Genomic DNA, 23,108 nt, shown 5'->3' on the forward strand with positions numbered 1-23,108 from the left:
TGACGGACGGACGAACCAGAATTTTCAACATAGGAAGAAAAGAAAAAGACGTGCATAATCTCCATACTGCCATCTATCCATATATCAAGTTTCATTAAAATATTTTCAGTACTTTTTGCGTTATCACGGGATCCAGTTTTGTGGACGGACGGACGGACGGACGGACAGACGGACGGACTGACGGACGGATGGACGGACAGACGGACAGACGGACGGAGGGTAAACCTAAAGTCCCCTACGGTAAACCGGTAGGGGACTAAAAATTACCGGACATGATCGACGGTCCGATGATGTTTTGCTTGCACTGTGATTTGTACCAATGCCCATTTAAACATACATGATAAAACATGTATACATATAGTATACTATAGTATACTTAGTCATACAAGGGGTCCTTGGCCCAATGGTTAAGGTTGTTGACTTTCAAACCACTTGCCCCTCACCACTGTGGCTTTGAATCCCATCAGGGGCTTTGGATTCTTTCATGTGAGGAAGCTATCTAGCTAGCGTGCAAAACACAGGTTGTTCTACTAGGGTGCCTGTTTCTGCCTAAAACAATGCAACGAGAGGGACTTAATGTCTTCCTCTACCTGTAAAGCTGGAAAGTCAGAAACTGACTTTAACATTGATGTTGCCACTTAAAACCAAATCCCCAAAAAAGATATATCTGTATCATTTATTAATTAACACATTCATTCAGGTATGTGATAAAAATTGTTAATTCTAACAAAAATATGTATATACAATAGATCCAGATAAAAACAAAATGCACCTTTATCCACATGTCTGGTATAGACATGGCTAGACGATAATCAAAACCTTGACCTCCTTCGTCTACAATACGACACATTGCTGGCATACCTGATACATCCTGTCACATACATAAATTCATAGTGATTAACACCTTATTATTTACAAATAAATGATTTTCTTTCCTTTTTTATTTATATATTTATATTTTTTGTTTTATTTAACCCATTACATTTTGTGAAAAATGGTTGTTTTCATTGAAAAAGTTCAAATTGCTATAAAACTGAAAAAACTGTGTCAAGGTTAGCAAAAATGAGAACCGTTTAAACAGTGACTTAGTAACTATGTAAAATGTTTAAACAAATGTATTAAAGAATTATAAGATTTTTAAACTTAAACTCTGTTTTTATGAAAATATATAGCATTTTGCTATATACAGTCAACTATCGTTATCTCGACATCGCTTTTCTCGATATTTCGTTATCTCGATTAAAATCTGAAAGTCCCGTTTTTTCCCCTTCTTTATCTATATTGAAAATATTTCTTTATCTCGATATTTTTATTTCGATTTTTTCAGTATCTCGATTTGATATTTCAGCCCCAACAGTTATTTTCACACTATAATCCTTTGTTTATCTCGACAAATAATTATTCGTCTACCCCCTCCCGCAAGAGGTGCGGACGGTTATCGCTTAAAGGGCGTGTCGTAATAATTAATGATGATAGGTTTGTAACAATTGTAAATTAGCGTGTTGATTGACTTATGTCGAAAATGAGTGAATTTTATCGAATAATCGGTAAATTAAATAAACGTGCTAACTATTCATAAATTGTGTGCTTTTATAAATGTGCTCTTACTCTCACAAAATGATTGCTATGAAATGTTTTCATGTAATTTATATGTGTTATTATGCAATGTTAAAATACTAAATAAATTAAGTTAGAAAACAACGTTTATGTTTTAGTGGTGTATAAATGAGTAAACCTCACTATGTGTCAATCACATAGCACCTAAATGCTGTATTTCCGCTGGTAAACATCCGCTAAATTATGTAACGAACTGTTAATTTTTATTATAAGAATTGACACAAGATAATGAAACATCGTACTTATTTGACTTATAAGGTATGCCCATGTCTTCTGTAAAATTTAGTTTTTGACAGGTTCAAACCCTCATACGTTTATCTCGACATTTCGTTATCTCGATATTTTTTTGACGGTCCCGAAGACTTCGTGATAACGAGAGTCGACTGTATATTGTTATACTTGACATCAATTACAAGACATATCTGATTTTGATTAGGACTGTACTGTACATGATAAGACAGGGTGCAATTGGAAAAATATCAATTAAAATACAAACAAAATGTCATATTTTATCATAAATAAACAAACTAGTTAAATGTTTAAAAGCATGCATTTCATCTTACATCAAGAGCAGTAAAACGACACTTTCTAGTACTGGTACTAACGTTAGTAAGTCAATTTTGACAATGCAAGAAATATTACATTCTACAATAAACTCAGATTTTACCTCAGCAATGGTTATCATAAAGTCCGGGTAGAATGTATGCAACATATGATTGGACAGTGTTAGGTAAGTGAGAGATTCTGTGTCAGTGTTTAAACCAAAATACTCGTTATAATCGCCACTAAATCCATGACCTGAAAAATACAAAAAATACCTTCTCCTAAACAAGAGTGGCTTATGCCATTTATGCTTACACTTTAATGAATATATTGTCTTGTGGGAATATTTTAAAACATCTTTACAGTAACCAGTTCATAAATGTCTTATTATTTCATTTCCGGATAACTAACCAGTACCGGAGTAATAACTAATCCGAAATGATTTCTGAATTAGCGTGAGAGACAAACAACCATTAGACTCGATGTCTGCGATCAAATTTCACAGAGAAATTACGTCTTGTCCAATGACTGCCCTGGATTACCATTCTGATGCTCTCCCTTATTTGAGCTTAACAGACAAACATCCATTCCTGGCAATATTCACAGATGTGAGAAGCATGTGATATGAAGTCAATAGATCAAAACTGAAATGCATCAAGAAAAATGCTATCTTGATACAGAATTCACAGGAGTGAGCAAAGCCTGTGATATGAATTCCATGTTTCAAACTACAATGCAACAAGAAAATAACAATATTAATGACAAGTGTGAAAAGCATGCGATATGATGGCAATGGATTAAAACTATATGGCCACGAGAAAAACTAATATCGTCATACAGAACAATGATATGACAAGAAATAACCACCTACCTATTCCATGACTATGGTAGAGCATTGATGTAACCCCATCAAATCTAAACCCATCAAAATGGTACTCCTCGACCCACCATCGTAAATTAGACAGAAGAAATCTTAATACTTCCCATCTGAAACATGTCATATTTACAAATTTACATAATATGCGTAACATTAAAATTTTGCTCTGCTTGAACCGAACATGATAAACTTTTGCAGGGCACTAAACACCTTTTGGGGACAGGTACCAATTTCCTAAGGAAGGGGAATTTTGCTTCGTTTTAAGGCAAAATTTGGAATTTTATGTTATTATGTATTTAGTGTATTTTTATCACATTTACTCATTACACTATTTCCTTTCATTGGTTTCAATAGTTAGTAATTTCCCCACTATTAAAATCAATAGCTAGTATATTTTTTTAATGTAGACTAACAAATAAAATAAATTACTTTAAGTTGATTTATTTTAGAATTTGGAGGGGACTTTTTTCTTAGAACGGGGAAAAATACATATGAATTTGAGATCAGAATGGTACCCATATTCGGCCCCAAAACGACCAAATGAGTGTCCTGCTTTGTCACATTTATTGAGTATAATTGTCATCAGGAGGTGGCTGTGGCTGAAGGCCAAAATCACTGTCTCAAATTCATTTTGGGCTGCTCCCCAACTTACAAAACACTCTTAATATATATGTGATAAAACCTGAATAACGGTATCAAATTTCAAAATGGACTGTCTGAGAAAGTTTTTTATGATAAAACTTGTAGATTCAGGTCACCTTTCACATTTTTGCAAGAATTCTGTCATTAATCAAATACAAGTTTATGTCACTTGAAAACAATTAAAGTTTTGTTCAAATGTCAGGAAATAGTCCTACTTTTCTTTTTCCTTTGTAAAAATTTAAAGATTTTATAGCCTTAATACTATATTTACTTTCTATGAGCCTATTTATTTTGAAATGCTATTTAATTCTATCTATAGATAATTGAAGACCATAATTTTATTATTGTGAATAATATTTAGACAAAAATTGTTTTAGCAACTCCCTCCTACCAATTTTTTTTTTCTTATCTGTCCACCTTTTCCAGGTTTTTTGTTTTGTTTTTTTTTGCTTTTCTGCTTTTTTAAATATTTTTTCTTTAAAAAATAAATATAAAATCATATAGAAACTATATATAAAATACACCTGCCTACTCCCTTTTTTAAAGAATGAGTTCGAGACCGGGAATAGAGATAATACATAATAATTTTTGGCCTTTTCATGAAAAGATATCTTACTCTGTGTAATTAAAAAGTCTCGAGTCCCACAGATCGTGAAAGCCTCTACCACCGCCATGGAAATAACACGCATCTGTTCCATCGAATTGGTTAAGACCGTCGACTACGTTCTTTGAAGCGTGACTGTGAACTACGTCTAATAATACTGTGATGCCCATACCATGGGCCGTGTCAATCAACTCCTTCAACTCATCCGGGGTACCGTAACGACTGTTATAATTCAAAATTGCGGATAAATACAAATGAATTCATTCTCTAAAATAGTATTCATATTTTGTATAAAGTAAACTAATGTTTATAGAAAACTAAGCAATAGGATATTGTTCCCAAGATATAAATAAATTTCAGAACACTGATCTGTACACCCAAGTTTAACAGTACATGTGCCCACACTTTAAAATGTACATAAAAGCTTTAAAAAATTTAAACATTTGGTTTGGTTTGGTTGGTTTAAACGCCGGTCTAACACATTGCGTGTGCAGTGATTTTCCTGCGTATAAAACTGACATATCGAGCTAAGAGGGCGAACACAGTCACACAACTTAAACTGTACCTAACCCTTAAAACTTTTAACACTTTGTACTTGTACACAATACTGTACATAAAAAGGGGGTTGTAAACTTTTAACACTTTTTGTATTAAAAATCAAATTTATATAAAAGATAAATATATAACATAATTATTATACCTAGATGCAGCAAAGAAACTCGTAATTTGGTAACCAAAGCTAGCATAGTAGGCATGTTCCATCACAGCCATCAGCTGTATACAGTTATACCCTGTGTCAAAACAACATCAACAACAACAATTATATAATGTGTATTCAAACATCCACATATAATAAATCATGATCCATTAATATCGCCATTATTTCCCTTTAAACTCTAAGTCACCCTAACAGTGTTCAGGTAGTACTATGCCTGTCAATTCAGTATTTCAGAAAAAAGTAATTGCACTACCAAGTAGGTGAGTAACAAGAGCTGTCACAGGAGACAGCGAAGCTCGACTAATAAAATACTGGACGCAGTAAGGAGGACAAAACTATGAAAGATTAAATCAATTTTGTATAATTATGTATTAAATTATAGTAAAAAAATAACATTTGTTAACATTATTTCCAAGATCAAGGGGAATAATTCTAGAAATAGTCATGCTAGAGTTATGGACTTTGTCACACAACATTTGTGTAATGATAAGAAATATATATTTGAAGTTTGAAGTAGATACCTCTAAAAGTAAAGAAGTTATTATATTTCTTAAAGAAAATCCTAAGTTCAAAGAGAGATAAATCTGTAAATATTGCTTCAAGAGTTATGAACATTGTCACATTAAATTTAATTGATGATAAGGAATAAGTATTTGAAGTTTGAGGTAGATACCTTTAAAAATAAAAAAAATATTATATATAAAAAATAACACTTTTCTAGTAAAAAAAACTAAGATTATGGGGAGATCATTCTTGCAATATTGGTGCTAGAGTTATGAACCTTGTCACAAAAGATGTGGATGATGATAACGTAGATATATTTGAAGTATGAAGTTGATTCCTTTAGAAATTAATAAGTGACAGTAAAAAATAATATTTTTTATGGAAAATTCTAAGTTCAAAGGGAGATAAATCTGAAAATATTGGTGCTAGAGTTATGAACCTTGTCACATAAGATGGGGATGATGATAACGTAAATATATTTGAAGTATGAGGTTGATCCCTTAAGAAATTAAGAAGAAACAGTAAGAAATAGTATTTTTTGAGGAAAATTTTAAGTTCAAGGGAAGATAAATCTGAAAATATTGGTGCTAGAGTTATGAACCTTGTCACATAAGATGTGGATGATGATAACGTAAATATATTTGAAGTATGAAGTTGATCCCTTTAGAAATAAATAAGTGACAGTAAAAAATAATATTTTTTATGGAAAATTCTAAGTTCAAGGAAATAAATCTGAAAATATTGGTGCTAGAGTTATGAACTTTGTCACATAAGATGGGGATGATGATAAAGTAAATATATTTGAAGTGTGAGGTTGATCCCTTAAGAAATTAAGAAGAAACAGTAAGAAATAGTATTTTTTGAGGAAAATTCTAAGTTCAAGGGGAGATAAATCTGAAAATATTGGTGCTAGAGTTATGAACCTTGTCACATAAGATGGGGATGATGATATAGTACATATATTTGAAGTATGAGGTTGATCCCTTAAGAAATAAAGAAGTAACAGTAAAAAATAGTATTTTTTAAGGAAAATTCTAAGTTCAAGGGGAGATAAATCTGAAAATATTGGTGCTAGAGTTATGAACCTTGTCACATAAGATGTGGTTGATGATAAGGAACATATATTTGAAGTTTTAAGTTGATACCTTAAGAAATGACAAAGTTATAATGAAAAATATTTTACTGCACCAAAACTTTAATCTAAAATCTGGACGCGGACGCCGACGCCGGGGCGAGTAGGACAGCTCTCCATATACTTCGTATAGTCGAGCTAAAAACCACAGCAGTTTTCAGTGATCTAATGAATAATTTCCTCATATGAAAGAAAAAAGCTGATATTTTGAGAAGGACTTAACTTTTAAAACCTGAATCACTCCACTGCTTATAGTAAAAAATGTAAAGTTTAAATTTAAGCAGCCGACATTCTACATGCATAGAATTTTTTGGTTTATTTTACAGCCCATATTCGGTCATATTCCCAATTGGAAATAATATATCATTTTCCCAATCCACACGAAAAAAATCCCAATTGAAAATTACAAAATAAAAATATTGAATAACAAACTCTAAAATCTTTGAAAATAAGGGCTTCCTTACTTTCATTTTGCTTAAATGTTTGTAGATGCCATCCTAGACAGTGACTCTTTGCAGTCATTAAATTTAATCACTGCAAAATTTAAGTCATGCATTTTTTCCTAATTTTTAACAAAACAAAACTGAAATTCCCAATGCCATGGGTATTGGTCATGTTCCAAAAATCCTTGGAAAAACTCTGACCTGATGAAAATGGACAAAATTTCAAAATCAAAATGGTAACGGCTGACATGGTTTGAAACATGTGGCTTAAATCTGCCACTACCCTAATATAAAACTTCTTACGTAAAATCGAATAAATCTTACCTAAGTATGCTATTTTTGGTAGGACGTCTCGAGTGAACTCTGGGTATGTGGCAACCTTGCCCTGCCACGACGCTATCCCTACGTGACATTCGTATATTCTTAAACTAGTTGGCTTCTTAGGATGGGGGTTCTTAAACTGGTATCTCTGAAAATGTATCACGCTGTTTACTAAATAAAACATTTTCATTCATGTTACTAGGTAAATCACAACGATGTGTATTTCATTGGGTTTTAAGTCCAACTGACATGGTAAAGGTCATGAGGTGAATTTCCCGCTTAATTGACGGAGAAACACTTAATGACTTGTGACTTTTGGTCTATTATTTCAGGAACAAGAAGGCACCTGAATAAAACCATCAACCTTCTGTAAGCTAGCTGGATAGCTTCCTCCAATAAAAGAATCCAAAGTGACCCTTGCAGCAAGGACGGTAAGGGGACAGTGGTTTAATTTCAGCAAACTTGACGACTAAATGAAAAGATATCTGAATTTGGTGACAAAATCTCATTACAGCATAACTAAACTCATTATCAAATATATTTCAATCAAGCACAGTAATCCTAGAAAGAATAGTAAATAAATGCATTTTATAGTCTTAATTTCCATGCAACTGGTAGGTTCAAAGCTTTTACAGGGGGGAAGGGCTTAATCTAATGTTGTAAGAACTTGTTGCCCAACCCATTTGCATTTTGATATATACTCATTATTTGTATAAAATGTTTGTAAACATGTATTTAATGCAATAAAACATGTTTAAACTAACAGTGTTACATTCTTTGTAGTTAGGCTTCTAAAGTCCAACTTTCAATATACATGGAGAGTTTTTGACTCCCCATATGTCACCTCATATTACAGTGCAATTGAATTATGCCAATCTTTCAGATTCAAACTTACAATGTAGGTGCAGTGAAGCAATGTAGAGGAAAATAGCAATCTTAGACATTGTTAAGCTCATGTAGACAATTTTTTGCATTACAGGTAAATGAAGACCTTGGCACACATACACACAAAAGAAGAACTCTCTCATGCAAAGTCTGATAATCATTGACAAGTGTTTTGAAAGTCAGTGGCCATTTCAGAGTTAATCCTGGTCGAAAATTTCCTTTAGCCAAATGTGTGTGATTTTCCAAATTAATTTGAAATTTCCTCTACAAAGCATAACATGTGCAAGAATATTATTTGTAGCTAAACATAAAATTTTTTTAGTAATTGGCTAAAATGATCTGTATGGCAGAGTGAGCTTTGCATTTCAAATAAGCCACTATTTAAGCCCCTCATAATAAAACATCTTTAAAATATACTGCTGAAAAGGTACATTGTACATGTAAATGCCACAAACCTCCTTAGGATCCCAGAATATCTGGTCATAGACTGGTACTTTTTCTTCCCGTGTTACAAATTTTGCCCAGGGTGACAGTCTGTCCTCTAGTTTACCCGATTTGGTATGCATCACTAACTGAAAAAGGAAAGAAGGAAAAATAAATTAAACAATTGAATCAACTTGAATAATAATTTTGTTCATACAGCTATGACGCTTATGAGAGAAACTTAAAAAAAAAAAATACTGGTGCAATAATTTAAGAAAAGTCGCAGTTGAGTATCTTGGAATAGTTCAACAAGAGGGCCATGATGGCCCTGAAGTCGCTCACCTGTATATAGGCCCCCGGAGCGAGCCAGTTTAAACCCCAGGGCTTTTATTTGAACAAACTTGGTAGACACCCATTAGAAGATGTTTCATGCTAAACATCTAAGGTCTAGCTCATTGCGTTTTTTAAAAGAAGATTTTTTCAAGTTTTTTCTTTACACATATAGTTAAAAACAATGACACACCTGGGGCAGGGCCAGCTTTGACCCCAGGGATTTTATTTGAACAATCTTTGTAGACACTTACTAGCAAATGTTTCATGCTTTATATCTAAACTCTAACTATTTGGGTTTTTTCAAAGAAGATTTTTAAGTTTTTGCTATACACTGTATGATATAAGGAAAATCAATGTCCCCCGCGGCGGGGCAAATTTTGACCCAAGGGCTTTTATTTGAACAAACATCCGCTCAGTCTGATCAGGATCCATGCTGTTCACTTACCAACTCTTTTACAAGTAGAGAAACTGATAGTGAACAGCATGGATCCTGATCAGTCTGCGCTGATGCACAGGCTGGTCTGGGTCCATGCTGGTCGTAAATGCACTATGTTTGTTTTGTTGTGATGCGGCTCAAATTAAACATGACTGACAGGGACTTAACAAGGGACAGACAATTTGATATTTGAATGTTTTTGCAATTTATCCTCACTTCTTGAGCATTGTTGTTTTCATCATTCTTCATCCCATTATGAGACAATGTCTTACATCATTCACCCATGTTTAAAGCGAAAAACTTCAAAACCAGAAATTACCTTTATCTTAGACCCATGGGGAATTGGGCAGCTACCATCTTCTTTAGGTGGTATCTTCAACTCCCATTTACCAAAATCACCTTTTGTAAACTTGTATTGCATCTGATTCCAACCATCTAGAATAAAAAAACAACGATATAGAATCATATTATAATTTGAATGCCAATGGTGGGACACTGGGCTACACTGGATTTTACATCACACTAACATAGTATAAGTTGTTTGGTGACTTTCTAGCTTTACTGGTTGAGGAAATCCGAAAACCTCTGGTGCCCTTTCGTACATTATTTCAGGCATGAAAGGGGACCTGGATAAGCTGGATAGCTTCTCACATAAAAGAATATAAAGTCCCTATTGAGCTTTGAATAATGGATGCAACAATTTCTGTTTTATATACCCATTTATTCTATAATACCATATGTGCTTCCTTCACTTTATGGTGAATTGTGGCAGGGCCCTTGGAGAGTTACACAAGGAAAAATATAAATATAAGGAAACAGATAAATAGTCCATTTTATAGGCGGAAAGTCCGAGCGGGGCCAAAGGCCCCGCGAGGGCTGTAGCGCTCTTAGATAACATGTATGACGCGTATCAATTCAAATGAAATCAAATTAAAAGTAAATGAAAATTTCAAAAAAATGTATATCCTATACCTAATGAGCTGTAAAAAAATCCTTAGTTAACTGGGCGCCGCCATTTTGAAATCCTTTTGAGCTAAATATAGATATCAGAGCGCTTTTAATGAGCGTCTTCATAATTCAGACTATTGCTAGCAGACGCATGCTAAGTAACACTTCCGGTGAAAGAATGATGTACTAAATCAGAAAATAAACATGCATTTTGACATTGATAAGAATTATAGTAACGATTATGAATATAAAAAAAGTTACTTTAACGTATCCTTTTTGATAAAATAGCACATTAAAAATAATGTTAAAACAGCTGTGATTAGAGATTAACAAAAATGGCGGACGGGTTTTTCCAAACGCCGACGCATGCGCAGTGGTCACCCTTTACGTTCGGAAATTTTCGGAATATTCCGAGGGCTCCGATGATAGGTTGAACACCACCAATTTATTTGTTTTGTTTATGGTACAAAGTACCTGTTTGCATGTACACTAAACATGTTATGCTAAAATCATAATTCATAAGAGCTTTCCGCGCCATAGGTAGCACCTAATTTCATATTATTATGATTATAGTAATAGATTTCCTAAGTAAAAACCACTAATGTCCTGTAAGCTAGCTGCATTGTAAACGGTTTCCTCACATGGAAATATTAAAAGTATATGGCAAAAAGGGGCAAGTGTTTCCAAGTCAAGAGCATAAACCTTTCTGCAAAAGACACCCTGTTGGTTGTAATATCAAAACATTGAAACTTACTAAAGTCACCTCTAAGTGAGATTCCTTCCGCTCCAGGAGCCCATTCCTTCATGTAGATACCATTGTCCGATGTTCTGTGTATACCAAATGACTCGTACCCGCGTGTAAATTTTTCTAAACTACCTTCGTTACTATCAATTCGCGAGAGTAAATCCTTGAAACAACCATACCTGAAACAGTATAGTAAATACATTGAAGTACTGCTAATGTAGTGAACCAAAGAAAATATTTACACATTGCAAGCAGCACTTGGAACCCATGTAAATTACCAAAATAGGTAAAAACAAGAATTTGTAACAGAGTTACCAACGTCCCCCGCCTCAGGGAAGTTTTATATGAAGCATAAAATCAATGCTAGATCTGCAAATGCACCAATAAATTTATTAAAGAAATAAAATGAAACACTGAATTTAAAAATCTATCATGTTAAGCTTTGACCTCTAAGTGTGACCTTGACATTGGAGGTAGGGACACTGGTGTTACGCAAGACATATCATCTTATCATTGTGACTATTTGTGCCAAGTATTTTCAAAATCCCTTGATCTATGAAGAAGTTATGGACGGGACACAAAATATACCATATAACAGACTCTGTTATTTTGACCTCTAAGTGTCACCTTGACCTTGGAGGTAGGGGTGCAGGTGTTGTACTTGACATATCATCTTATTATTGTGACTATTTGTGCCAAGTTATTTCAAAATCCTTTGAACTATGAATCAGTTCTACATTGGACACAATATATACCCTTTAAAATACTATGTTAACTTTTGACCTCAAAATGTGACCTTGACCTTGGAGGTAGGGATGCTGGTGTTATGCATGACACATCATCTTATTATAGTGACTATTTGTGCCAAATATTTTCAGAATCCTTTGATATAAGAAAAAGTTATGGACCGGACACAAAATATACCCTATAACAGACTATGTTAATCTTTGAACTCCAAGTGTGACCTTGACCTTGGAGGTTGGTGACCGATTGTTGCGCATGACACATCATCTCATTATTGTGAACAATTGTGGCAAGTATTTACAAAATCCCTTCAAAGATAAGAAAGTTATAGACCGGACACGAGATATACCCTCAAATAGACAATGTTGACCTTGAATGAGCAAGTGCGACCTTGACCCTGGAGGTAGGGGTCTGGTTGTTGCGCATGACACATCGTCTTATTATAACAAACATTTGTGCCAAGTTATTTCAGATTCCTTCAATAAATGACAAAGTTATGGACCGGACACGAAATATACCCTGTAACAGACTATGTTAATCTTTGACCTCCAAGTGTGACCTTGACCTTGGAGGTAGGTGACCGGTTGTTTCGCATGACACATCTTCTCATTATTGTGAACAATTGTGGCAAGTATTTACAAAATCCCTTCAAAGATAAAAAAGTTATGGACCGGACACGACATATACCCTCAAATAGACAATGTTGACCTTGAATGAGCAAGTGCGACCTTGACCCTGGAGGTAGGGGTCTGGTTGTTGCGCATGACACATCGTCTTATTATAACAAACATTTGTGCCAAGTTATTTCAGATTCCTTCAATAAATGACAAAGTTATGGACCGGACACGAAATATACCCTGTAACAGACTATGTTAATCTTTGACCTCCAAGTGTGACCTTGACCTTGGAGGTAGGTGACCGGTTGTTTCGCATGACACATCTTCTCATTATTGTGAACAATTGTGGCAAGTATTTACAAAATCCCTTCAAAGATAAAAAAGTTATGGACCGGACACGACATATACCCTCAAATAGACAATGTTGACCTTGAATGAGCAAGTGCGACCTTGACCCTGGAGGTAGGGGTCTGGTTGTTGCGCATGACACATCGTCTTATTATAACAAACATTTGTGCCAAGTTATTTCAGATTCCTTCAATAAATGACAAAGTTATGGACCGGACACGAAAGTGTGATGGACGGCCGGACAGATGGACAGACGGACAGAAAGACGGACAGAAAGACGGACGGAGCCTATTTCTGAATCCCCCTTTTTTCTTCGAAAAGGCGGGGGACAATAAGCAAACAAGCCCATACTATGTTAGTAATGCAGTAGAAATTTGGCTCATCTGAAGCATGCAGCTTTAAGTTTTTTTAACCCAACTTGGCAATATCTCTGGCATATAATATGAATGGATTAGTGGATGGACAAACTGACAAATCTACTGAGATACCATTTAAATACAATATAGGGTCATTTCTCTTGTTTATTTCTTTTGTTTATATGGTTCCTCATTCATTATATGATGAAATCTATTTGTTTACAATAAGATGGTCCCCAATTTATATTAAATAGCTTTGAAGCAAATACAACAACAATTTGGGTTCATGGGCCTTTTCATTGTCCTTCATGTTGTTTTTTACCACAGTGAAATTAATCTTCTTTCAAATTCTTCAACAACGATACTTAAGCTTATTATCATAACATTAGATGTTTGCCAGGGTGGACAATCCAGCATGATGGAAGGATAGCTTCATGGTGGTTGGTTGGATGGATGGATGGTTGGGTGGATGGATGGATGGTTGGGTGGGTGGGTTTTGGATGGATGGATGGATGGTTGGTTGGTTGGATGAAGATGGATGGATGGATGGGTTGGGTTGGATGGATGGGTTGGTGGTTGGGTTTTGGATGGATGGATGGATGTTTGGATGGATGAATATGGATGGATGGTTGGTTGGTTGATTGGAGATGGATGGATGGATGGACGGATGGGTTGGATGGATGGATGGGTTGGTGGGTGTGTTTTGGATGGATGGATGGGTGGATGGATGTTTGGGTGGGTGGATGGATGGCTGTATGGACGGTTGGATGGATGGGTGGGTGTTTGAATGAATGGGCAGATGGTTGATTGGTTGGATAGATTGATAAATGGCCAATATGGGCAGGCAGTTGGTTGGTTGGTTGGATGTATGAATGGGCAGGTGGGAGGTTGGATGGATGGATTGATTGATGGGTGGGCAAGGTTGGATGGACAGATGGATGGATGAATGCATGCATGCGTGGTCAGGTGATTTGATGAATGGATGGACAGTGCATGAATAATGTATGAATAATGGCCTCATTCAAGGACACTATTTCTATGGCCTCATTCAAGGACACTATCTCTAGTACACAATGTACTGTGTTTTACAACTCAATTAAAATATATTTTCATCAGCCTTTTGCATATTCTATCATGGCAATGCAAAATGTAAGTATAAGCATAAATAACAATACTGCCTCTATAATATTTGATTAAATACATAACTTTTTATGTATAAAAAATTTCATCAGGCTCATCAGCAACATTTAATTTGTAATTAATTTGTAAAGAATACACTACTGTATAATATCTATCAAACGTTAAACAAATTACACAATTATAAAATATTGTCAATCTGGTAGAAGCAGAGGAATTTTGGTGTATGAAGAAAAAAAGAAAATTAAATGAAAATTGTTGACATTTCAAAATGACTGAAAATAAACAAAATATTCACCTTCTTCTAATTTCATTCTCGTGCGTTGTCAGGTAGCCATCTGCCTTGAACAAGCTATCGATATAAGGTACCTCAATCTTAGAACTGTCTGCCATCTTTACTGCTTAATTCCAACTGATTTTCTCGCATGCAACATACAAGTGTGAGCTGCATGTAACAAAACTTGCGGTTCTTCAACCTTGTAGGTTAAAATAAGGTCAAGGTCTTTCAAGTAAGCTAAAATTGTACAAATTTTCCAGGTTTTATTCCAATGTCATTCAATAATGAATAAAAATTATGACTTAAATAAATGTGAGGTATATATTAAATACTTTAAAATATCATGAATATTGTTTATTAAAGTGCAATTACCTAATTGCTTATTGTTTCACGCAAATGTACATGTATATTAGTAGAGTACTCTTCTCAAAGAAGGTACCAGTTAGAGGGCAAAATCTTCTGAATTTATGGCTTTATAATATCTATTTTTGGCGATATTTGTATGAAAAAAACCTTGTAAAGGCTGGTAAGATAATTTTTGTGTTATTTAAGCATCTTAAGACAATTTTGATTTTTGAAATATATGATAATTATCATCATCATGTATAAGTGTACTACCAGTCGGATATATTGTAACTTCGGCTAGTACTCGGCCCAACACCAACTCGACACCGATCAGAAATCAAAGTTTTTGAGCCATTTTGTTATCATTTTGGTGTATATTACACTGTCTCACCAATGTTCAAATTAAATAAGATTATTTTTTAGTATTTTATATGCATAATATTTTCAAATTTAATTTTTCATAAAGCTGTAAATAACATCTTAAAAAATTAGTCAAACTCTGCTCATAATGTGTTTCATATCCAACAGGCATGCTGACTGTATTAAACAGATGTTGAACTGGTCAGATATACTTTTCTTTTCAACAGAACCATTCAATGCATAAATAAGCATATTCAGATATAGTATTTTGTACCATTTATGAACACACCATACAATGATAAATATATATTATATGGTTTTGTCTTTGATTTGTTTAATTGGGTTTTACATCACACTGACACAGTATAAGTCATATGGGGATGTTCCAGCTTTACTGGTGGAGGAAGACCTTAGGTACCCTTATGTGCATTATTTCAGGCATGAACGGGCATCTGAGTAGAACCACTGACGTTCTGTAAGCTAGCTGGATAGCTTCCTCACATGAAAGAATCCAAAGGCCCTGTTAGGATTCGAGCCCAAAGTGGCGAGGGGCAAGAAGTTTGAAGTCAAAAATCTCAACCACTCAGTAAGATATCTTGCCAAAATTGGTCAGAGACTTAGCAATTTCTTCAAAGTTAGACAGAGTTAATGCCCCTGTTTTTGTGGAAATATTTGTTGATATTTATTTTTGTTCTTCATTCAGGTAAACAACATATATTGACACTGTATCTATTTTTGTGGAAATATTTGTTTATATTTATCCTTTTTGTTCATTCAGGTAAAAAGCATACATTTCCATTTATTTCTATTTTCAGACATTTTTGTCATGCAAATTTTATGGTAGTCATACTAAAGTAGGATTTCAGCAGAATGAAAGCCAGGTTTCTACATGTGATGAAGAGAACAGGGACTGTGTTTGTTAAATGTATACAGTATGGTTGTCTGTACCATTGTATAACCACATATGGAGTCTCATGTGTCACAGTAAGTACAATGTATAACCACATATAGAGTCTCATGTGTCACAGTAAGTACAATGTATAGCCACATATGGAGTCTCATGTGTCACAGTAACTACAATGTATAACCACATATGGGGTCTTATATGTCAGAGTAATTACAATGTATAGCCATATATGTAGTCATGTGTCACAGTGAGTACAATGTATAACCACATATGGGTCTCATGTGTCAGAGTAAGTACAATGTATAGCCACATATAGAGTCTCGTGTGTCACAGTAAGTACAATGTATAACCACATATGGGGTCTTATAAGTCAGAGTTAGTACAATTTATAGCCACATATGTAGTTATGTGTCACAGTGAGTGCAATGTACAACCACATATGGGTCTCATGTGTCAGAGTAAGTACAATGTATAACCACATATGTAGTCATGTGTCACAGTAAGTACAATGTATTACCACATATTGGGCCTTATATGTCAGAGTAAGTACAATGTATAACCACATATGTAGTCATGTGTCACAGTGAGTACAATGTATAAACACATATGGAGTCTCATATTGTCAGAGTAAGTACAATGTATAACATGTATAACCACATATGGAGTCTCATGTGTCACAGTAAGTATAATGTATAACAACATTTGGAGTCTCATGTGTCACAGTAAGTACAATGTATAGCCACATATGTAGTCATTTGTCACATATGGAGTCTCATGTGTCACATGAAGTACATTGTACAATGTATAACCACATTTGGAGTCTCATGTGTCACAGTAAGTACATTGTACAATGTTTAACCACATATGGAGTCTCATGTGTCACAGTAAGTATAATGTTTAGCCACATATGGAGTCTCATGTGTCACAGTGAGTACAATGTATAACCACATATGGAGTCTCATGTGTTACAGTTAGTACAATGTATAGCCACATATGGAGTCTCATGTGTCACAGTAAGTACAATGTTTAACCACATGTGGAGTCTCGTGTGTCACAGTAAGTACAATGTATAACCATGTATGGAGTCTCATGTGTTACAGTTAGTACAATGTATAGCCACATATGGAGTCTCATGTTTTACCACATATGAAGTCTGTATATTGTTGTCTGTACCATTGTTACGTATAACCACATATGACGTCTCATGTGTCACACTAATTACAATGTGTTCTGGCCAGTCCGCACTATCATGCAGTCTTACCAGCTTGTAAACTTTTAGCCACCTTATCTAATTATCTTGAGATAACCCAACCTTTGACATTCAATATTTGACAATTCCAAACTCATTTAGCCAGATAGTCCATTAAATTTCATAAATTTAGTGTTTTTCAGGGTTAATGACTTATGTATATACACAGGTGCATTTATTCATAGTAATAGGAGATAGACGGTAGACATCATGTAATAATGTTTTCAAAGGACAAAAATAATGAGGTCTCAAATAATATTAAATGGTTCTTTACAAACTGTCCATACAAACAAACAGTAACTTTTGAGCTTTTGTGATCACTTTTCGTTCGTCGTCCGTCCGTCGTCCGTAAACTTTTACTTTAAATGACATCTCCTCCACCACTAAGCCAATTTCATCCAAACTTCACAGGAATGTTCCTTTGGTGGTCACCTCAAAGAATTTAATTCCATGCAGAACTCTGGTTGCCATGGCAACCAAAAGAAAAAACTTTAAATATCTTCTTTTAAAAAACCCAAAGAGCTAGAGCTTAGATATTTGGCATGAAACATCTTCTAGTGAGTGTCTACCAAGTTTGTTCAAATAAAAGCCCTGGGGTCAAAATTGGCCCCGCCCCAGGGGGTCATTGATTTTCCCTATATGCATATAATAAAAACTTAAAAAATCTTCTTTTAAAAAACCCAAAGACCTAGAGCTAAGATATCTAGCATGAAACATCCCCTAATGGGTGTCTACCAAGTTTGTTCAAATAAAAGCCCTGGGGTCAAAATTGGCCCCGCCCCAGGGGGTCATTGATTTTCTTTATATGCATTATAGTAAAAACTTAAAAAATCTTCTTTTAAAGAACCCAAAGAGCTAGAGCTAAGATATTTAGCATGAAACATGTTCTAATGGATGTCTACCAAGTTTGTTCAAATAAGAGCCCTGGGGTCAAAATTGGCCCCGCCCCTGGGATCATTGATTTTCCTTATATGTGTATAGCAAAAACTTAAAAAATCTTCTTTGAAAAAAAAACAAATAGCTAGAGTTTAGATACTAAGCATGAAACATCTTCTAGTGAGTGTCTACCAAGTTTGTTGTAATAAAAGCCCTGGGGTCAAAATTGGCCCCGCCCCGGGGGTCATTCGTTTTCCTTTTATGTGTATAGCCAAAACTTAAAAATCTTCTTTGAAAAAACCCAAATAGCTAGAGTTTAGATATTAAGCATGAAACGTTTTCTAGTAAGTGTCTACAAAGATTGTTCAAATAAAAGCCCTTGGGTCAAAACTGGCCCTGCCCCAGGTGTGTCATTGGTTTTAACTATATGTGTAAAGAAAAAACTTGACCAGCTAGACCTTAGATGTTTAGCATGAAACATCTTCTAATGGGTGTCTACCAAGTTTGTTCAAATAAAAGCCCTGGGGTTTAAAACGGCCCTGCTCCAGGGGGGCCTATATACAGGTGAGTGACCTCAGGGCCATGATGGCCCTCTTGTTTAATTAATGCATCTCTTTGATTGGTCCATTTATAATGTGTTTTTATAATAAACCAATCAGATTGGAAGGCCATTTATTCAATGATATTATTCTTATTGTAGTGTGACGGGAAGTCGATGGAGCCCACTATTTACCATGGTGACGCATATATTGTGGAATGTATAAGTGTTCATAGACAGACACTAAAAAGGTACTTACTGGTGTTTATAGATTTAGCTTAATATATTTACTTGAATTCTTTTTGGTCTTCACTCTTGCATCCATCTTGTATCCATGCACAAAGCTCAGTTTCATTGATAAAAATAAATATCCTTGTTGTAAAAAATAAATCATTTAAAGATTGCAATCTATAAATTGTACAATATGTATTGTTAGCTCGACTTTTTTTTTTTTGAAAAAAAAAGTAGAGGTATTGTTATAGTCAGGTCGGCGTTGCCTTTGCCGTTGCCGTTGCCGTCCGAAAACTTGTACCTGGATCATAACTTTTTTATTTCTTGGTGTATTGTCTTCATACTTGGCCACAACAACCCTTGGGACAAGACCTTTCAGTAGACCACACTAACCTTGACCTTCATCCATAAATGACCTTGACCTTCAAGGTTAAAAGTCCAATTTTTGCTTGTTCATGCTGTTATTGGCTGTAACTTTGTTATTTTTAAATGGATTGTCTTCAAAACTTGAACATAATAATCTTCAAGGATATCCCTTAAAAATAACCAGTCAGACCTTGACCTTCACTCATCAATGACCTTGACTTTGAAGGTCAAAATTATTGAAATTTTCATTTTTTTGGCTATTATTGGCTGTAACTTTGTTATTTTTGAATGGATTGTCTTCAAACTTTAACATAATAATCTTCAAAGATAACTGTTAAAAATATATACCGAAAGACCTTGACCTTCACTCATTAATGACATTGTCTTTGAAGGTCAAATTATTGAAATTTTCATTGTTTGGGCGGTAACTGACTGTAAACTTTGCTATTTTGAAGGGATAAACTTCATATTATAACAGAACATTCTTAAGGACCAGATATACATATATATATATATTAATATATATATATATATATATATGCTGTGTGTATATATATATATATACATGCATATAATGATATATATGCTATGTATATATATATATATATATATGCATATATATATACACACAAATATATATATATATATATATTATATATATATAATTGCGTCATTTTTCTATTTTAGAAATTGCGTTTCATTGTTTCTATTTTTAGAAATTGCGTCATTTGTTCTATTTTAGAAATTGCGTCATTGTTGCTATTTTTAGAAATTGCGTCATTTTTTTCTATTTTTAGAAATTGCGTCATTTTTTCTATTTTTAGAAATTGCGTCATTGTTGCTATTTTTAGAAATTGCGTCGTTTTTTTCTATTTTTAGAAATTGCATCATTGTTTCTATTTTTAGAAATTGCGTCATTGTTGCTATTTTTAGAAATTGTTGCTATTTTTAGAAATTGCGTCATATTTTTTATTTTTATATTCTATTTTTAGAAATTGCGTCATTTTTTCTATTTTTAGAAATTGCGTCATTTTTTTCTATTTTTAGAAATTGCGTCATTTTTTCTATTTTTTAGAAATTGGTCATTTTTTCTATTTTTAGAAATTGCATCATTGTTGCTATTTTTAGAAATTGTTGCTATTTTTAGAAATTGCGTCATTTTTTCTATTTTTAGAAATTGCATCATTGTTGCTATTTTTAGAAATTGCGTCACTTTTTTATTTTTAGAAATTATGTCATTTTTTTGTATTTTTAGAAATTGCATCATTTTTTCTATTTTTAGAAATTGCGTCATGTTGCTATTTTAAGAAATTGCGTACTGTTGCTATTTTTAGAAATATGCTTAATGTTTCTATTCATATATATACAAAATATATAAAGAAAACTAATGTGACAAGACAGACCAACTAAATTTATAAAAAGGAAACGTTAATATATGTTCAAACCTTTCTATGTTTGCGTTTAGAAAAAGTAAAAAGTCGAGCGTTGCCCCCGCCCGGCGGTGGCTCTTGTTTAAAATGTGTAATAAAAATATATACAATGTACATGTAATATACATGTTGGAAATTCATGCAAGACATTATTTTCCACAGTTGTTTTGTTTTTATGTCATATTAGATTAGTGCACATATTTTTATTTTTATATGCCCGAAGTATCTTCGGGACATAATATTATTATGGTATAGTATTGTCTGTACCTCTGTAAGTTAGCTTAATTAGTAAAACGTAGGACTGTGAATTAAGTGACCTGAGTTTGATTCCCGGACGGTGCAGGTGGCTTTCCTTGTGATTGATCATGAAATCATTTCTACAGTCATTCACACTGTACAGTGTACCTCTGCCTGGACATGTACAGAAGTGATATCAGTTCCTTACCAAAGTGGAGGCACTAGTTATCGTCAACTGCTCGACAGCCTGCCCAGAAACTATGCAGAGTTTGAATTGTGCTCTGGTGAATACAAAGTGGCTAACTGCTGTGGGTTAACAGTCAATGCCAAAGTCAAAAATTTTTTCCAGCCACAAGGACTGGGATCCTTAGATTTATTTCCAGCCCTGATAATTTTTTCCCGGCCCGGACTCTGAAAGGTATTTTTTTGTAGTGGTGGGGGAGGGATATTGCCATAATTATAAACAAAAATATTTAGCAAATATGAATTATCAGACTCAACTATAAGATTCTATGAAAAAAAATATACAGAAACATAATAAATAAAACATTAGCATAATTCACAAGAAAACAATACATCTTTCAAAGGTTTAATTTTGAGGATTGGAGAAAAAATATGTTTTGGTAAGGAAACTATCCAAGACAAGATGATAGCTTACATTACTTAGCAAAAACAGGTTGTATCTTGCTGTGATTTTGGTTATCTGGGTCTGTGAATACAAGCAAAATGAAAAAAAAGATTGATCTTTTGCATATTTTAGAAGGCCAAAAATTGTTTCAAACTGGCTGAAATTTTATTCGGACATGAGGACTAACTGTATCGAAATTTATCTCTGCCCTCCTGATTTTTTAGTTGGCGAGGTCCGAGGACCGACATACTTTGGCACAGACTGGGTTAAGAGGGCTGAGTAAAAATCCCACCATCAGAGGGCTAGAGCTTTTTGTTTATTTGCTAGTAATACAATGGTTGCAAGTTTGGATGCCATCCAGGGCAGGATTTTTTGTGGTATTGATTTCCATATTTGTGTAACAAATTCGAAATGTTTGCAAGGTATACATAGCATACCTGTATTATATAATTTTTATTTTCAGAGGAGACGTAATTGGTGTTAAATCATTGGATGATCCAAATAAGTTCATTTGTAAAAGAATAGTTGCTATGGCAGGGGATAAAGTATATAATGAAGTATCCAATGAACGTATTTGGGTAGGTATAACATATAATATAGTATATAATATGTCCAATTCTGAATCAATGGATTAATCATGCATTATGGGCATAATGTTTAATCGTTGTTGTAATATATAGAGAATTTTTATTTGTTAATATATCTCACAGAGTTGAACACCAGATGCAATATTTTTTGCTGTGTAACATCACTCTTGAAAATTATTACATCATAAAGAGAATATTATCAGAGAATATTTTTTTGTTTTTCATGTAAGATGGAAATGCAAGTAGAAATATTCTCGCATTCTTTATAATAAAATATGCAGGTTTTTTTTGTCATTTTGATACATTAATATTATACATTGTTATTTTCCATAATTCTTGTTTTATATATAATTATGTAGGTACCTAAAGGTCATGTTTGGTTAGAAGGAGATAACAAAATCTGCTCACATGATTCCAGACATTATGGCCCTGTACCATATGGATTGATATTTTGTAAACTAATATTCAGGGTAAGTGAATTACTCAATAATACTTTTCATCTGTTCTTCACTATTTAATTTGTTCCATGTTTTTAACCAGGTTTTCAGAAACAGAAAATTCTGATTATTAGATTTGATACTGTCATGGGCTGGTCATAAACTATTATTTCTGTGTACAAATTCTCATGGGTTGGTCATGAACACTTTCTTCTGTGCACAGCTTCTCAAGGGATGGTCATGAAAACTTTCCTTTGTACACATCTT

General features: G+C 34.0%; 2 protein-coding genes across 4 annotated transcripts in view; one reads left to right on the forward strand and one right to left on the reverse strand.

The window, feature by feature from the left end:
* The window catches only part of LOC132743442 (1,4-alpha-glucan-branching enzyme-like), a 57,198-nt gene extending 42,315 nt beyond the window's left edge, over nt 1–14,883 (reverse strand). The window contains exons 1-10 of one of the 3 annotated variants that reach the window (XM_060731963.1): nt 14,672–14,877; nt 11,181–11,350; nt 9,798–9,913; nt 8,742–8,858; nt 7,405–7,549; nt 4,984–5,074; nt 4,296–4,505; nt 3,032–3,147; nt 2,285–2,415; nt 773–871 (exon numbers count right to left, since the gene is read on the reverse strand). In XM_060731963.1, the coding sequence (XP_060587946.1) occupies nt 773–871; nt 2,285–2,415; nt 3,032–3,147; nt 4,296–4,505; nt 4,984–5,074; nt 7,405–7,549; nt 8,742–8,858; nt 9,798–9,913; nt 11,181–11,350; nt 14,672–14,766 (1,290 nt within the window). In that variant the 5' untranslated portion in view covers nt 14,767–14,877. Of the gene's footprint in view, nt 1–772; nt 872–2,284; nt 2,416–3,031; nt 3,148–4,295; nt 4,506–4,983; nt 5,075–7,404; nt 7,550–8,741; nt 8,859–9,797; nt 9,914–11,180; nt 11,351–14,671 lie in introns of all 3 variants that reach the window. The other 2 variants (XM_060731964.1, XM_060731962.1) reach the window with 2 other exon arrangements.
* A 187-nt stretch (nt 14,884–15,070) lies between these two features.
* LOC132743437 (mitochondrial inner membrane protease subunit 1-like) lies at nt 15,071–22,874 on the forward strand (the record flags this gene model as incomplete). Its single annotated transcript, XM_060731956.1, has 5 exons — nt 15,071–15,176; nt 16,171–16,339; nt 19,088–19,176; nt 22,281–22,395; nt 22,764–22,874. Coding segments are annotated over exons 2-5 (429 nt in total), but the record flags the coding sequence as incomplete, so codon positions are not given.
* Between the last annotated feature and the right edge of the window lie 234 nt (nt 22,875–23,108).

This window comes from Ruditapes philippinarum, unplaced genomic scaffold, assembly GCF_026571515.1.
Source record: "Ruditapes philippinarum isolate M1 unplaced genomic scaffold, ASM2657151v2 ctg1309_1_1_1_1, whole genome shotgun sequence".
Taxonomy (NCBI): Eukaryota; Metazoa; Mollusca; class Bivalvia; order Venerida; family Veneridae; genus Ruditapes; species Ruditapes philippinarum.